This window comes from Aythya marila (assembly GCF_965140915.1).
Source record: "Aythya marila genome assembly, chromosome: 6".
Classification (NCBI taxonomy): domain Eukaryota; kingdom Metazoa; phylum Chordata; class Aves; order Anseriformes; family Anatidae; genus Aythya; species Aythya marila.
In genome coordinates this window covers 34,912,428-34,931,225 of record NC_139047.1, presented here as the reverse complement: position 1 = coordinate 34,931,225, position 18,798 = coordinate 34,912,428, and the positions used below count along the sequence as shown (strand labels likewise).

Sequence of the window (18,798 nt, the reverse complement as noted above, 5' to 3'; positions counted from 1 at the left end):
CCAAGCTCAGCATGGGCTGCTGCTCACACGTGGCACAAGTCTGGCTGCATTGCACCTTATTCAGAGCAAAGTAGCCAGGCTAATTAGCTGCATCCTGCCCTGTCTCGTGTCTTAATTTGAGAAAGGTCAGAGACCTGTTACAGAAGACTAGGCCTTCTTAGGATAGGAAATCTATCTTAGGATAGATTTCTTTTTTTTTTTTTTTTTTTTTTTTTTTGCATGAACCATCTCATATTCATTCTGTTGAACCAAGACTTTGGTAGCACTGGAGAACCATGGACAGTTTTATATAACCATCAAGAGACCTGTTCATAGTGAAATCACATCTAAGGCAACTATTTCATAAAACCAAACAGATTTTTGTGACATTTTGTGGTTATATAAACAGAACTCAAATACCTGTTTTAAATTTATAAGAACTAAACTTCTGTTTCTCAAGCTCTGAAATTTGATGTAGAATCCTTAGTTGAGCAACTATTTAGAAAGTAATGTTAAATAAGGTATCCTCTCTGAAGTCTGACACCTTGTATTGTTCAAGATACAAGTCCCAAGGCTTAAGAAAAGATGTGTTTGTTTGTTTTTTAATAGTGCTTTCTTTGTGAAGTCCCTACAAAACATTTTGATTACATTAACAAATAAAGGAAAGGCATATTTGTTAACACCATTCACAAATGAAGGAAAAACTTGTCAACACAGCATCAAATAAACATTGTAAAAGACATACCATCTGGAGGTGCAAATTAACAGTTAGCCCATTCATTAAGGCTACTTCATGTCTTTGGGCTCCTGAAATAAAGAAAAATATATATACTAGCTGGGATTTTCTTTACAATTTCAAATCTAGTAATGCATTTAGAAAACAAAGGTATGTTTTGAGTTGATGTCTCTCTAAAGACTAGAGAGTAAACTTTTGAGGTGTCACAGTGAAGAAAAAAGATTTCTTGTCTGACTCACTACACCACACTGGCGGGAAAATATTTCTCTTCAGGTCAGCCACAGAAAACAAAAAACAATGAAGTATTTTCATTTCCCAGCAAAGCACTAGCAGATTTATTATCATTAATACCACAGACAAAAATCAGGTCATAAGTCTGTACATAAAGCAAGCCTCACAGACTTATTTTTGTCATAAGTTTATATGTAAAGCAAGCAAGAAAACATATTGAGACAATCATCTGTTGTAAGCGGTTACAGTGATGTCAAACTTAACCTCTTCCTCAATAAAACAACTAGCAAAAACGTCCTATGAATATATCAGACCATTATTAATGTGGCAGCTTAGCAAGAAGCCATACCCATGTAGCCCCAGGGAGGGTAATAACAGATGCCTTTTGGCTACAGCTAATCACAGACAGAGCTAATGGAGTAACAACTAATTGTTGTTATTACAAAGCGTTTAGTAACGAATTCTCAAACCCTTATCAACCACTGGTGAAAGGTTTCAAGCAGGATGAGGGACTGCAAGGCAGTGCAGTCTGCACTGAGATATGGAGAAAAATCAATCCTTATTTCTTTCCATTTTGCCTGATGTCTGTTGCTGAAAAGCAGTAATTCACCCCTGACAAATCAGGGCGTTGAGTCCTCTTCAGCTGGAAGATGGGCTTGTGTGCTGTTGCTGCAGTCACCGCCTGTCAGTGGAATCTGCTGTAGGTGGAAAGAGGTTGTAGCCAGGGAGGGATGAAGTGTGTGCAGGCAGGGAGGGCAGCAGCATCCTTGAGATGTGGAAAGAGGAAAAGAAAGCATGCTGTTGGGGCAAAAAGAGGAAGGGGAGGCACAGAAAGGGAGAGGTGTATCCCGTATTTCTCCTGTCCTGACCTCAGAGGATACACAAGGCCCCATGCCAACACAAGAAACACTTCCACATTATATCCTATGGAGTGTAGCTTCACTGAGTTACAACTTCACCAGAAAGACATAATTATGGGCTGAACACAATACAAGGAAATGTAGCCCAAAAATGTGGCAATCTGTGAACGTGAAGGGTTTCTTCATAAACCCTTGCCAGGCAGGCCTCCGCTTCTGCCACCGCAGGAAAAGCCAAGAACCACTCTGACTGAGGCATCCGGTGGCCCTTCTTTGTATTGCTGAAATCTATTTAGTATTGGACAAAGATTTGTCAATTGCTGTCAGGGACTCTGAAGGACCTGTCCAGGGGATGTGCCACGAGGGATAAAAAGTATCCTGAATAATTTCCCTCCTTCAGACACTCAGAACTTCATCAAGTTTGTGGGAAGAAGTATAAGTGAACTTAGTTCTTCAGCAGGAAAAATAAGCTCTTCTCCTCGCTTAAACTGCTCTCCTTTGCTTTTTCTTCTCTCTGATAGCATTGTATTTGCAGGCTCCATGCTGCTGGAAGGGGTCACCTTGTGGCTGTTCTATTGCAGATACAGAAGACAGCTAGAGAGTGATTGCAGCTCAAAACAGTGTTATTTGCAGTCTTAATATTTCTATGGAACTCTTGAGGCTGAAAAAAAGGATAGCATCAAGAAATGGTATTGTTCTCATTTCTCCCTCTGCTCCTTCCATGAAATCTGTGGCTTTCACAGCAAATTCTGCATGAGCAATCCTTTGCCCACTGTACTGTTACCATATAAAACAAATGGTTAATCTGTAGATCACTTTTGGCTGCATGCTAGCATCCCAAATTAAATATGACACTACATTTGTCATGTAAGTCTTGGTCTTCCGTAAATTATATATTTATTAAAAGCCTTCCATTATTGAATTTCATGCCCACAAAACAAACCTCATCCGTGTCATTGGAAAACTGTTATCCTTTATAACCTGCACTGTGTTTCAGAAAGCAACCTTTCCATGATCCAATTAACCTATTACAATATTCAAAGACCCAGCACACAGGAGACAATTATGTTTGCTTTCTTTATTTCCTAACTTTATACCGTATCTCCAAGACAGGCTAAAACCTGTATGTTCTGCTTGATAAATCTCCTCTTTAATAAAAGGAAGCAGCATTTGCAAAGTACAACTTCAGAGACTATTATGATTGTGTTAGGCAGACACTGCCATCCTTCTCCGTTCTGACTGCACTGATCCATACCAGAATAAGTAAAAAGCATTTTGTAAAGTGATTCAAAAGAGGGCTAAGGGTCCCAGTTCAGAAGAGAGTTTGGTTATTTCAAATGATCCTTATCAAAGTCACTACAAATCTGCTCAGCACTCAGTCTTCCCTCAACAGGGACCTGTGCACACTGCGGAGCAGCACCCATACAGTTAATCTTGTTCCATCAGGAGGTGATCCTGCCAAAGTTGTAATGTTCTAATAAAGTCTGGTAGGAGCAGCTGAGATTACCAGCACCACGTTATGCTGCTTGGTGTGAGCGTGGAGAAAAGCTTTGGCCTCCACTGACCTTGATTCTGCATTTCACAACATATTTACTACTGTAACTTTCATTGAACAAGAAAATGTGACTGCATTTAATAAGCAAGGTATTATAGCACTATAAACCATTAAATGGACAGAGATATTTTATAGGCTTTAGCAGACTCCCGAATAAATCTCACCAAATAATTTTTGCTTACTGCTACTTTGAGTGAGAAGTGACAATTCTTCTTCTTCCATAACATATTAAATATTGAATAAAAAGAGTGTAAAATTCTGTTTATACTCTTACATTAAAATCACCAAAAAGGGCAATTCAGAATTCACTCAAGTCATGCACACTTGGTATCACACCTTGCTGGAAGACAGTACATAATAAATATCATTTTAGCAAAAACATTTTCCTCACATTTATTCTCTTTCTTTTCACTGTTATATAAATATGAATGCCACTTATTATAAGGCATCTATTATTTGGGAAACATTAATTGGTTTCCCTTCTTAAGGATATTGTCTGTAGATCATGAAAAAAGTTATAAGGGTACTATCTAAATAAAAACCTGCTGCTGTGAGTATCTGAAGACCAGATTTCAGCCCAAAACACATTTTATATTTTAACTAGACTAACCTGAGAAAAGCCTGGAGAACAAAACCCAAACTGATAATATTGACATACCCTTTATTGCTGAGGAAAACAGGACTATGAAAAGCTTTCCACTAAAGCATTTTAAAACTAAAATAGGTTAATTGGTAGGGTGACCTCAGTCATCATTTTCATAGAAAACTAAAATACATGTATCACTTTGAAATGAACAGGGTTGTCAGAAGTTCAGAGTAGTCTAACCCATTTGATAAAAAACTGGTGTCATATGGGATTGGGGAAAGAAAAATAGAGAGGCTGACAAGAAATTCAGTGAAATTTAAGCAAAGTTCTCATTTCCCTCTCCTCACATCCAAAATATTTCTGTAAATATAGAAACAAAACACACTGAAATAATACAGCCTCTGCAGGTCAGATGGTAAAGGGGAAAAGCCTGACTTTCTGCTTTCCACAGTGACATTTAACCTAAAATTGTGGCCAAATGGACAGAGACAGTAGGAAGAGGTCAGTGCCCAGCCCACAGCATTACCCTGTGGGGTGGCAGGTATCACAATCAGACTCATGGCAGACATTCGCTGAAATGTTGCAGTGAAAGGTGATAACAAGGGGTTCATAACTGCCCTCCAGTTAATTAAGTTCAAGGTTTCAAATCCAAAAACCCTTACTATTCATCAAGGCAGTTGTGTGACAAGTCACATTTCTCCACCTGTCCGCATCTTCCCAGTTTTACACCACCAGAACAAAAACATCTACTTGCCAGAAAAGACTGACTAGAGGAAAATCAGCTAATCCCTAAATCAGCTGTGCCCACTATTTTGACAGATTACCTTTATATTCTTACATTTTTATATTCTGTGATATGTACCAGATACATGCACTGAGTACCCTTGAACAGGGCAAAAAAGAGCAAAAAAAAAAAGCACTTTCTTCACCTCCTGAGGAATACGAGGTATTATGGTAACAAGTTTCAAAATTAGAACCCAGGAAGACAGAAGAACAGAGCTGCATTTTAGGCTTTATTTCATACTGCAAATAGGATCGCTCCACCCAACACAGTGATGCTCAGTGTAGCTACGCTATTTATGTTACATTAATATTTATATCACAGATAGGCCAAGTATATTTTCCTGTATTTGTTCTGGTCCAATAATAATTTTCTATACTCTACTGGTTAGGAAGCTTCATGGAGAAGTCAGAAAGCTTGCACATGTTCCCTTCATTTACTTTAGTAGTTAAATTTATAAATAAGCCTGCCATTAAACATTCCTTAATGCCTTTCCTGCTGTTCAGAATCTATTAGCTTTTCTTGAAGGAGAAAACACACACCCTTCTCATTGAACACTTGTCTATAGCTGGAGGAAAAATTACACAAGACAATATCTAATATACAATAGGTCAACATAACTAATATTTTTCCTTACAGAAGGCATAAATGAACAAATGATAACATGGTTTATATGGTCAGTATTGACAGTTACCCTCAAGAGATAAATTGAAACATTGGCCATACCGTACTAGAATCTACTAACCTAGCCTTGACAACAGCTGTAATGGTTGGGAAGAAAAAGGGTCTATTGGAGTCTATGCCAGCAACATTTCTCTTCCCCTTTTAATAGAGAGAAGTCTGAAGGAAATCCCAATGAAAGATTATTTTAGCAACTACGTACAGGTCAAAGCAAGAGGTGATGGAGGAAATTTGCATTCAAACTCAAGCAATTGCTTTTGTGGCTGACAAACTCACCAGGAGAAGTCTCCAGGGCTACATTTCAATCTCCAGTATAACCAGCTGCATTTACTGCCCACATCCTGCAGCATGCAGGCTCCTCAAGGAGTACAGGAGGGTAATGGGAACTTACAAATAGCAGGTCCTGCCCCAATTATCTGCTTCATTGACATAAGCAGTTCTCAAATATGAGGCTGGATTTAGTGATGAAGAATGGAAGAAAAGCAGAAAATGTCTAGGTAGAAATCATTTTTCAAAAGGGAAAGTTCATTGGTTCACTTCCAGGAGAGAGGCTGAGAATCTGTAATGCCAAGTGCCCTTTAAAAGGGTTTCACATGTTAGACCAAGTGGTTTACGATGCTCCAAGAAACCCTTTGCTGCAATTAGTTTTTTGATATGCATATGCTCATATATTATTGCCTACATTTATCTCTTAAATCACTTACAGACTTAAAATGTTATGCCACGTACTAGGCAATCAGAAAAATCACCAACACAAAAAAAAAGGAATTAAGTTCTGCTTGCAAAGTATCAAGACTTTCCATTTTAAAATAAGTTCGTTTCATTTCTAGAGAAAGGTTTTTCTTGTAGTTCACACCTACCAACCAGATCAGCCATCAGGTCCACGATGCACTCATCTGCCAAAGCCCACGGGCGCTGACCATTGAAATGGCCATGAACACCTCTGAAAGAGAAGAGTCAAGAGATGAAAACAGACGTTGCTCCCTTGGGATCAGTCCTAAGAAATGTAAACTGACTTATATAGCCCACATTTGGAGGAGGAAGACTCACCTAAACAGAGCACATGGCTATTATTATAGCAATTAAGACTTATATCAAATAACAAATTAAAAACATTTATCAATTTCCCACAGGTTTTCAATTACTGGAAAACTTTTTTGACACCAAAATCCCTCTAGAAATCCCTTAAAGCTAGAGGAGATTTTCCCAAGCCCCTGGCAGCGTCTGAATGGTGCAGGGAGCCCTGGGGAAGGGCAAGCAGGGACAAGGCATGGCCTTGCCCCATGCAGGGCAGCACCCATGAACTCAGCTGCAATCACCCTAGAGTTGCACCTCCTGAATTTCTAGTTGAACATCATCACTGCAGAGGATAATAGTCTTCAACACTGCTTTCCTCCCAGACATATGTATTTCTTGTCCAACAGTTTGTCACCCAAATCTCCTGTCTGAGCTCTTCCTTCTGCATAAAGCAGCAGGTATTTCATGAGCATTCAGGGAATCACCTGCCCAAGCAGAGGTGTGCACTAATTTTTATTGCTTTCCCTCTTTCCTGCCAAATTATTCTAGATCTAAGTGTTTAAACCTTTTTGTTTTAACAGAGTGCTTCTTAAAACTTTATTTTGCAAACTGTTTCCATCTGTAGTGGATAATATCAACACCTTAGACATGAACGCACCACTACTCTGGAGAGCTCTGGAGAGACAAATGTGTACATTCAGTTCTGGATTACTGGATTAAGTGCTCTGATTTATATTTTTGCTTCAAATGTGACAGAAGTAAACTTCTAAAGTAGCCACCACGCATACAAAAATAAGAAGTAGCAAAGTTTCTTAAACATGCTGGATGTAGAGTACAGATTTAAATGCAAATGAAGGCAGATTGAGAAAAGTAATAATGGTGCTAATCCAGGGGAACATCGCTCTGGGCTTGCCATCTCACACTGGATGATTTTCATATTTGCTGAGCACCACAGGGTACCTTTAGAGTCAGAAATGCCAGGCTGCATGTGAACCAAATAGAAAGCTGCCTCAAAAAGGGACTAAGCCAGTAGGAAATTGGGCAGAAATTAAAGAGAGCCCTAGAAACTGTGATGAGAGAAAGAAAAAGAACAAGTAATAAGCCTTTTAAAGAGGAACAAGCCCCCATATTCACTCAGAATAAGACTTCTGGCAGATTAAGACAGAAAAAAGGATGGCATACAAGGCTGACATGCTTTAACTCTCCTATGCTTCAGCCTATTTAGAAGATTTTACCTATCCAACTTTTCTGTCTCAGGCAGAATTTTGTTCTATCTCCCACAAATAACCTGGGTGCCTTTATAGTCAGGCTCTGATTAACTTGTGTATAACACACCTCTTAGAGATAACAGAGGAAGAACCACAGCCCTGAAGAAAATACAAACTGCTGCCAAAAGTGCAATTTGTTTTAACCATTTTATGATTAACCTTGTGAAACACTTTGGTTTTTGAATAGCTACTATTTAGTCCAATAGCTGAAGAACACATGTACAGCTGAGCCTCCTATGGATAAAATACTGTCTTGCTATATTCAACAAGTTTAATCCTCCACTGATGAAGAGGACCGCCTCAATCCTTAATTTGGATAAGGTCACAGTACACCAGCTGACTGCTTTTTTGAGTTTCAGAATTACTCTCCGATGAGATCTTGAGAGCAGAAAGCGGGCAGTATGAAATTGCACTCATTTACAAGAACATTTCATAGATGAGGAGCAAAGGCAGTAGCTGGGTAGGGGGAGAAAATGCTCTTCATAGCTTCTCCAATCAGGATGTGATGCTGCTGCTTTCCCTGAAGACAGTGGTATGTGTTTCACAAACAGCAAGACATTTATTGGTAATTTCCCTTCTTATCCTTAACTGTAACATAGTGATTAGGGGACTTAGGGATAATGCGGACGGTTAAGGAAAAAAAGATTTTTGGTGACTCCCAGCCCAAGGGGATCTGTTTTTTTCTGAAAGAGGATAGTGAACATAATAAGATGGGAAAAAGAAGCCCTAACTACCTATGGAATTCTCTTTCATTAGCTTTCTCTGATTTTATAGCCATTAGTGTCCTCCTAATGGGAATTTACTGATGAAAGCTGTCTCTACCAAAACACAAAACTAACAAAATTTCAGAATAAATTGCCAAGTTCTCATGAAAACAGATATGAGATTTCAGGCATGAGAATATTTTATTTTGAGAAGAAAACATGAAAAATTAAGTATAGTGAAAGAGGGTAGAGACAGCATTAATTATTATTCATATTATTATTATTAAGGCACATCTTACAGCTTGCCTCCCTCTTGATGGCCAATATAAATGCCAAGAGACAAAAATTATTGCAGCTAAAATGGTAGTTAAAGGCATATTCTTGGACCCCTTTTTTTTATTTTAATCACATGAAACTCTGTAGCCTTTGCTGATGGCACAATACATCCTATTACACTTAGGTTGTAAAATTCTATGCTCTGCCTCAGAGAATTTATATCTCTGTATATTATGCCACCCCTCTCTCAGCTCTGGTAGGCATTAGGGGTAATAATCTTTAAGGACAACTGCAGTGCTTCTGGCATTCCCCTCAGACACAAGGAGCTTACCTTTCATTTTGTTTCCACTGCACCCTAGATATTGAGAGAGATTTAAATCAAGGCCCTCAAATTAATGGATACAAAACATGGCCCATCAAATCATAAAGCATCATACAAACAGAACTATTTCTTGAACTACTGAGAGAATTTCTTATTCTGCAAATTAATTTTTAGTCAGTTACCATTTTATTTTCAATTTGGCAAGGAATCACAATGCCACATTTTATTTGCTGAGGCCTGGTTGATTTGAAGCTCACTAGGGGAGCTAGAAACACATTTTCTGATATGATCCCAGGTTTCAAAGGAGGTAACAAAAGGGATTTAAATTAATTGCCAGCTTCAGGAATCTTCTGTGCTCATCCAAATCTTGTTCAAGTGGAAATTTCCTCCTTGCATCTTTGCCAAAAGTGATGCAAGATATTTAAGGAGCCAACACAAACCCTTAACCTTCATAATGGTTTTAAGCAAAAAAAAAAAAAAAAAAAAAGTAAAAGGAAGACACGTCCGAGGAACAAGAACTGGATGGAGCAGTAGATTCAAGGCAAAAATAAAAAAACAGGGTAAAGCAGACATTTACAGCTATAACATGCAATCTGCTGAAGTATACAAAGCAGAGACAACTGCAGAAAGTCTGCCTGAGCCCCACCAAGATGCATTCCTGTTTGCAGGGCTGTTATGTTACATCCTACAGGATTAGCTGAGCACATAGAACCAAAAGACACCCTTCTGATGCACTGAAAACAGCCTTTTACTACTGCAGGTGCTATATTGCAAAGCTGTCCTTAGAGTTGGATTTTTTTCTACTCATACCAGAAGGTTGCTACCAGATTGCTTCAATGCTTTGAAGTATATATATTTAGGTTCTAGTCTGAATGCCTTAATTCCCAGTTTATATTTACTACACAAGCATATTAAATAACGTGGTTCCTTTTCTCTCTCCTTTGTTTACCTCATGATACATTCACTGAGAGCAGCTATTTTGCTTTTCAGTCTTCATTTTGCTCAACTAAACAAGCCTAATCCTCAGAACTTCCCCATCACAGGTTCTCCCCTCCCCGGTCACCCTTCCAGCCCTTCAGATGCACGTAGCTGTGCTGCAAGCAGACTGCCTTCTGGTTTCTTAGTGCCACTTTAATGAGTTACTGCAGCGGGCAATGTCTCACACTTCCGAGTATGTTTGCATGCAATAATGATTCTATAAAATACATTAATTGTGTAAACAACTCTGACAGAGAAAGGGGAAAACAAGACACTGCAAAGCATCTACTGGCCTTTATCCAACTAGGCAAGTAACCCAAACCTTTGTCTTTTAGATTTAAAAAAAAAAAAAAAGACTGTTACTGACTTTAGGCTAAGCAGAAAGAAGACAAACCATCTTTTTGCCCCTGTTCAAGAAATCTTGGATTTAGCAGAAATCAAAACAGGAAAAAAGGATGAAGCCTCAAAGGCTCTTTTTAAATCTCCGCTAAGAATGCCAGAGGCTTGAATCTGTAGTCTCTATACATTAACATAAAAGAGAAAACCCAAGGAACATGGCAAGAAAGAATCCCAAAACAGAACAGGTACGCGGTAGTCAGATGTATGAGAAGAAAGCTATAACCCTCCATTTGAACTGTGTATGTGAGGAAGACTGTGATGCTGCGAGAGGGAACACAACAAGAGAAAAACACACATGAAAAGGCCTCTTCCCCTGCAGGCCTTGCTCTAATGAGTTACAGCCATTGGCACCCAGAGCTGGAGCTACAAGCTTCCCTGCCCTTGCCGACAGCTCCCAGATAATCTTCCCTTTCACTCCAGCTATCAGCTATAAGTGGTGAAAACAGCTTAAACTGACAATATAGTGGCTGTTTGAGATGAGTCCCATGACACAACAAACAAATTGGTTTATCGCATTTTCTAAGAGACAGAATCTATATCATTGCTGACTTGAAGGATGTGTCTAATTCATATGCCATTTCTTAGATACTTGCTACTTATTTATCCGAGCCACAGCCACTGAATTCCACACTGCCAACATACAAGGCATCGAACAGGTTTCAGCTGGTTACATCTACCTTCTGCCCTTGGCAACCAGAATAAAAGCAACGATTTGTGCTCCAGCTACCTATTCCTCCACAGCCCCTGGTACATGATCCTCTCTCTCTGCCCCCATCAGCTTCTTTATACATAAATAACTTCTTTAACTTCTTTACTGAAAGGGTTGTTAGGCATTGGAACAGGCTGCCCAGGGAAGTGGTGGAGTCACCATCCCTGGAAGTCTTCAAAAGACGTTTAGATGTAGAGCTTAGGGATATGGTTTAGTGGGGACTGCTAGCGTTAGGTCAGAGGTGGGACTCGATGATCTTGAGGTCTCTTCCAACCTAGAAATTCTGTGTGATCTGTGTGTGAAATAGCTCTGTTCAAGTTTACCTTGACCTTACCCTGACTGTCTCGGTTGCTTTAGGTACACCTGCAGCTAGCAGGATTTTGTAAATTTTATTTTATTTATTTTAAGCTTTGATATATTTTGTGTAATCTGTTGGGATCTGGGCTGTGTTTTTGGCAAACAGCCCTCCTAGGTTCGCTCACTCTCTTCTGATGGCTAGAAATCATGCTCAGCCCTATTTCCCCCTTGGATACAGCTAGTGAAGGCATGTTTGGTCTACTGGAGAAACATGCTGCTTACCCTTTTCTTTCAACCTTTTTTTTTTTTTTATTATTATAATCAGGGATTGGGGTTGAATTATGCTTCACTGTAGCAAAGGCAAACATAAGAATGGAAGCAAACCAATAAAAAGGTACAGTGAGGGAGCTGAAATATGTTTGCTCTCCCAGTGCATCACTAACAGATAAGACTTATCTGACTTTTAGCTTTTGAAAGAACTCAGCTGTTTCCCTGATAAAGTACGATAATCATACAGAAGTGGACAGGGTTGCAATTTTTTCAAATGACTAGAGAAACTGCAGTGCCATGCTGAATGAATAACCAGGAGGAAAGTGTACTTCCCAAAGTTCAAATTCACTCCCATTCATTCTCAACCTTCTTCTCACTTATAAGAAAATAAGCAATAAATAAGAAACAGTAAACCACTTTTATTAACACACAGCATCTATATATTAACAAGTAAAACAGCAACTACAAAATTTTCACATTTACATCAGGCAGCCTCCATCTACAGCATTTCTCCTGGAACACAGCTGCCCAGCGAGCAGGATTAGCTTTTTCCCTTCTGCCTCCCCATATTTCCTCTGCTTTCTCACCATGAAATCACATAGGTTCCACTCACATCCTGTACCCTGTAATGTATTCATCTTTCCCAGCTCACTCACTCATCTGGGTGTTATTTTCCTTTCCTGCCTTCAGCTCCCTGGTTTCTAGTTATCTTTTTTCTTCTCTGTGCTCCAGCTGCTCAGACAGGTGCTGATACCTCAAAGCACAGACTCTCCATTTAAAAAAAAAAAGTAAGAAAATGCAGACATACAGGGGGAAAAAGCTTCTAAAAAGTCTCTCATTTGAAATGACAATGTCCTTTTCCTATAAGGGACACTACTGAAAGGTATCTCATCCTCCTGGCTCTTGTACTTCAGCTCTGCTCAGCAGAGCTTGTTGCAATCCACACTCAGGTCCTTACAGAGATGTTCCTGATGAGACAGGGATGCTTCTTTCTAAATAAAGTGAACTTGTCAGGCATAAACTTGGTTGAAGAAGAGCTGGTAATCTGCCAGCAGCACCACTTGTACTCCATGCCATTTCAGGGGAAGCTGGCCCCACCACAACACCCACGAAGCGGTTAAAATATGAATTAGAAAAATCACAGGGCCTGAAGCTGAATCATGTTCAGCAGCAAGCAGCACTAACCAAGTGAGTTTGTGCATCTTGTGTATAAACACACGCAGCAATTGATGGGGATGGTTAAACTGTGCAAGCCCTCCAGAGGAGGGAAAGCAGAGCTGTCTGGTGCAACACAGGTTATCAAAGCTGGAAGTTTCTCTTTGCCTCTTCTACAGCTCATATCTTCAAAGGAGATTTTAATAGTGCTAGGGAAACACTGAACATGTTTTACTCTTGGGTCGGGATGAGTTTTACACTACTTGAACCATTCTGACGCAGACCCCAAAATAAAACCCAGCTCTCCTCTGAAGCATGGGCAGGCATTTCACACACCATAGCACACTCACGTTCGAGCCCACTTGTCCAGCTCCTCATCCAGGTAAGTTTTTACTCGTTTTGGCTGGAGGCCAAGAGAATTGCCAGCGAAGTATATGCAGCTCTCCTCTCCATTCACCAGTGTCAGGTCAGCTGTGGAGGGAAACCACAGGAACATAAGTGGGCATGAGCACAGGAGGGAATGTACCCACCCAGGGCTGCCTGCTCCAGAGCTCCTCAGGGTGCCATGGGCCCCAGAGGTGCCCCATCCTGACCTTCCTCCCAGGACACCACACAAGTGACCTCATGAAAAGGGTCTAAGAAGGAATACAATTGTGCAAGCATTTATTTCTGCTGCATTTCTGCAATTCTTGGCCAAGTCCATCTATATCTATTTTAGAACTAATGTGAGTTCAGGCAGCATTAAATCCCCAGGTCTCTGGGGCTGCATGGGAAGAAGCCACTGGCACTGATTTTGTCAGGTTCATAACCAGTGGTAAGTGAAGAGAGAGCATTTCCCTGACCAGACCACTTTTCTTCCATCATCAATATATGCCTACTTCAGGTCATGAAACTACTTGAATTGTGCATTTAATAAAAGCTAAGACTAGGTAAATCTGTTTCTTTCATGTAAGATCTACCTGCATGATTAAACTGCTATTTAGAAAAATGTAGTCATTGCACAGAATATTTTAAGACAGTCTCAAAAGTTCTCGTCTCGTCAGCATATATTGTGGGCTGTACTTCATGTCATCATCTGAGGAGGAGGAAATCTATGTTGACAAATCCTTTCAATGATTAGGAGAAAAGCAAGGCGCTGGAAATTTATAAATAATAGCTCTAGTGAGGTTCTGAACAATCTAATTACCCCGTGTCATCATCTATCAATCCAAACACTGCCTTTTCCTATTATTTCTCATGTTTGAGAATCTTGGAGGGACAAATGATGGTGACCTTCTAGTCGTAGTAAGTAATTTGCATTCATCTACACATGTACTTACAAAACCCTAAAAGCTAACATTACATGTATTTTTTGTAAACATAACTGATATCTCAGATCAGATGAATGAATATCTTAATATACATGCTAGGATCAAATAAGATTGCATTTCTGTCAGAAAAATGTTATGTTAGAGCTGCAGAAAAATAGATTAGATGCCTGGAAGAGGTGTCTTACTCAAACAATTACCAACATCATTGAACTTCACGAGAAACACATTTTTCAGAAGTATAGACAACTTAGGTAATTTCTTAATTAAAGCTTTAGAAGCTTTTAAAAAGCATAAGTCAGAGAGCAATTTCAGTCTAATCTGTATAACAGATACTATGTCTGTTTTTCATCCAGATTTTAATATGAATGAAAGCAGAGAGGTATAAATATTATTCATGCTCCTAAATTGGTTCTATTAAGAGTTCTTTCCCTATCAAGAAAGGCAACAATACTGTCTCATTGGGAATACAGAGAAGGATCTTTGCTCAAGAATTCAGAGCTCTAAATCTCACTAACACTCTTTATATTCCAAGCAAGCATTAAATAAAGGTAAGGAATTATAAGTCAGCTTTTCTTGCACCACAATCCTCTCCAGATAACACCTCTTGGGTCACTGTAGAAGAAGACCAGCATTATTTAAAAAAAAAAAAAAAAAATGCATTTTCCTACTTTTACATCTGTTAGTTTGGATTTTTTTTTTTTTTTTGCATACTATCAACTCTGTACCAGGCTGTACTCTTTTTTTTTTTTTTTTTCACAAAAGGATGCTTATTTCCTCCTCTATGACATTCATTAAAAGACTCATTTTGGACCACTGCTGCTTCTCAAGTGCCACCCCCCCCCCCTCTCCAGCACCTTCATAATTTCACTTTCTCTTGACCAGCATTTCAATGGGTTTCAGAACTTCTACTGTCATTATGTTATTTTATTTATTTTTAAACAGTCATGCATTCATATTAAGATTAGTTATCTTCCTTCCATCTATCTTAGTTTCTCAAGAAGTTAGCCATTTTTATTTCTGGTGGAGCTATGGTTGACATACGAGATACACAATTTTCAAATAAACACAAGCACAATTGATGAAATAAAGGATAACACACAACAAACAGAAGATAATTAGTGAAATGTGTCCTTAAATATGTTGTCAGAAATATTCAGTCCAAAAATGGAAAACAATGTTTTCATTAACCAGAAAGTAAGAACTAAATCTGCTTATACATTTTCTGAATCCTATCTTATAGGGAGGGCTGAAAGATCACCTCTTCCACACCTCCCTATTCCCTTCCTACCTCCAAGTCCTCCAAACAAAGAGCCAGATTTACAGGATTTAGCCTCTCTCTTCAGGGAAGCACAGCTCAACACTTGCACCCTGGGACATCTTTTTAGTCCCAGGAAACCCAAATGATACTCAATTCCTTTACAAGATGACAAAATGTAAGCCACAGCCTTAATGAGATTGGTGATTTGGCACCTGACTGCAATCCAGTCATTCCTACCTCCTTCCCCATGCAAGAAAAAGCATTAAAGAGACTTAGTTATCGGTTCTCTGAGCTGACATGAATGTTTCCATAAATCTCCTTTTGTCATCTTTCCCTATTTGAGCCTGAGGGACAAGCCAGAGGTGAGCACCCATAAAAGCACCAGGATTTGCCAGGGAGTTAGTCTGCTGGTTGTTTCTCCCTGACTGATGTAACAAACAGTATGCACAACCTTGACAGGTGATAAAAATATTTAGAAAGTCATAATAGTTTAATTTTAATGTACATAATCTTGCATGTCTCCTATGGATGTTCTCATCTGATTCTTGTAAGGCTTCATTTTAAAGCCCCATTGTAGCGTTTTATGTAAATATATAAAGAATATTTGATGGCTAATCTCTGTAATGACATTTATCTTAAGCATGTTATCTAGGATCTGTTCCTGTGCTAAGATAAATGTGATGAGAGATCTCTCTACTCTATAGACACACAATGTAAATATATATATTTTCACACCCCTGCTGTTTTTCAGCAGGGAAGTTGTTCCTATTGACAGCTGAAGTAATGAAAATGGAGACTGGGAAAAAAAAGAAGAAAAGCTGTCAATTTGGGAACCCAAGAATGATGGGTTCTCTATGCTGTTCAACTGGAACTACTCAATAGGCTGCTGATCTTCGCTAGAACACATCTGCAGTCTCAGGTCTACGTATTACAGTAACTGGGGTAAGAAATAGTCTTTTGGTCTGAATATTATTGTAATTGAAAAGCAATTATCATGGAGGTTGGAACGGATGCAACAAACACTGTCATAAAGTATCAAAAGCTCTATGCACATCTTAGAAGAAAGATCCTTTAATTTGAAGCTGCTGTGACACTACACTGGCGAGTGACTTTCCATAATCTTGAGACTTACAACATGTTGCAGTCAAGGACATAGCTGCAGTTCAGATGCCTGTGTTGAGCCAGACTGTAACAGAGCAGCCAGAACACGCTTAGTGGCACGAGAACCACTCAAACTGCCTTCTAGCATTTTCCAGGTCAGGAGGGACATAAGATCCTGTGCCTACACTGCACTGGAGATCATGCTCCAGAAGCACAGTGGCAGCTGAAGTGGTATGAGCTTGGGTATGATTATTCTGTACTCATATCAAACTTAGCACAGAGTTTGTGAAACCTTAATCCAGCTGGTAAAAAACCCATCTTGGCAGACAGGCCGAGAGCACCTACTTCATGTAGGGAAAGCATCTAGTTTAAATATTTGTAAAGTGCCCAGCTCTGCTCTGAATAATATAAATAGCAGAACTCAATGATTTAAACATGGAGACAGATAAGCCAATACCACCAGTACATAGAGAGCTATGATTTATCACCCCTCTATCCTAAAGACATGAACAGACTGCATTCCCAGTGTTCATCATTGCCTTCAGCATCTCCATGCAAGACAAAGATACTTTTCTGAAAATGTTCAGGAATTCAGACAATTGACACTGTTTTCTATCACAGATCTTTTTCCAAAATAACTTGGTGAATAGAACTGTAATTTTTCAAGTTCCATAAGTACCATCTTTTTTCAGAAAAAATAAGCTGCTTCTATTAGAAAAAATATTTTGCAAGAAAGTTATATTTTTTCCTTATTTTTGATAGAAGCTTTCTGTCAACATGGAAAAAGAGGAGAGCAATTATGCCTATGGATGTTTACCACATAAGGAAATGTCATTTCTACAGACAGGCATGGTTTTACTCCCCATGCGTTCAACACAGGAGCTAAAAATAAATCCAGATGGTACTTGGGAAGCAGAGCTGAGCCTAGGACCACGTCACCTTTGGAGGTAGATGCTTCCACCAGGTTTCCCTGGTTTGGGCCAGACACAGCAGCAGCGGGTACAAAAGCCAGCAGAAACATCTCCCAGCACAGCACCAGGTCACACAAACGTGGAAATGTTTTGTACTTTCTCTGTGCCAGGACTACTGATGTGAAGCAAAATCTTCCCTCTTGGCTTGCACCTGCTGCTCAGCTCACTGAACACCAGGTCCTCTCAGTTACCTGATCAAAGGTACCCCTGCTCCCACACCCAGGTTCCTCAGAATGACCTACACACCAGGGATGAGTCAAAAAAAACATAGGGGATACTTCACATGGCTACACTGAAGCAAGTACAGTTATCTATTTGTAGGCAATTCATGAGGAAAGTCAGAAAGCAATCTTCAAATAAAGGTTTCATTATGAATTATTTACTCAGATCAATTATTTGTTCTAAGGCACAGTCTTCCATTTGGCCTCAGGAAGAAAATCATCTCAACTACCAGCAATAAGGCATAAATGTTAATATAATATATGTACCATCTCTTTCATTAACTAAAATAATTGTAACTAGATAGATAATACCAAACTATATTATAGTTCAGCACAGTTGCTTCCTTGGTATAAGTTGTAAGCGACATTGCCGTTTCAAACCATTAGATAGAAATGCTTCTGCCTGTAATTTTCAATCAGTCACTATATTGTTCAAAGCAGCTGACTGACAGCATAAGCACCATGCAAGTACTGTATCCTCACATTTTATTCAGGAAGGGAATGAGAGCATAAAGCTTTTGGTACTAGAATAAGTTGATGGATTGATTTAGTAACACCAGGGACATACTGTGCTCAGATATGACTGCAATTGCTCAATTATCTCATAAGTGACAATGATTTCCAATGATTTGTGATAAACATATGCAGAAGATGAGAACCTCTCCCCCTCCCCCCACACCATTGCACTGTAATTATAATTCTCACTTGGAGGCAGATCCTTGACTTTTGGGATGCAGAAGCATTCACGAAGATGCTTTAACTCATCTTCTTCATCTAAGTGAAAAGCCAGTTTCTTGTCTGCTGGACTGCATCCTAGCTGCGAGGCAGTTTGTTCTAAAATGGTTGCTGGTAGCACAGGGGAAGATGGATCCATTTTCAGGTCATTCAATTTCACCTTAAAATGAGAAGTGCCACAGTTTAACTTCCACAGCATGCATATTCACGAGTGGCTGATAGTCGCTAAAGCTGCTTCACTCAAGACCCCACATTTTCTTCATTTAAAGCTTTTAAGAAGTGAAGTATTTGAACAGAACAGTAAAACTGATCAAGTTAAGTGAATACATAGCAACATATCACTGTAACCAAAGTGCCCCCCACTCCCCAGTATATTGCTTTTCCCTTTCAGAGCCATATCA

At 39.3% G+C, this 18,798-nt stretch overlaps 1 protein-coding gene across 7 annotated transcripts in view; it reads right to left on the bottom strand.

Moving 5' to 3' along the window:
- The window catches only part of KYNU (kynureninase), a 59,334-nt gene that overhangs the window by 34,595 nt on the left and 5,941 nt on the right, over positions 1-18,798 (bottom strand). For 6 of the 7 annotated variants that reach the window (XM_082763569.1, XM_082763568.1, XM_082763571.1 and 3 more), the window contains 4 exons: positions 18,368-18,557; positions 13,152-13,272; positions 6,267-6,349; positions 725-786 (listed from right to left, as the gene is read on the bottom strand). In XM_082763569.1, the coding sequence (XP_082619695.1) occupies positions 725-786; positions 6,267-6,349; positions 13,152-13,272; positions 18,368-18,557 (456 nt within the window). The remainder of the gene's footprint in view (positions 1-724; positions 787-6,266; positions 6,350-13,151; positions 13,273-18,367; positions 18,558-18,798) is intronic. The other variant, XM_082763574.1, reaches the window with a different exon arrangement.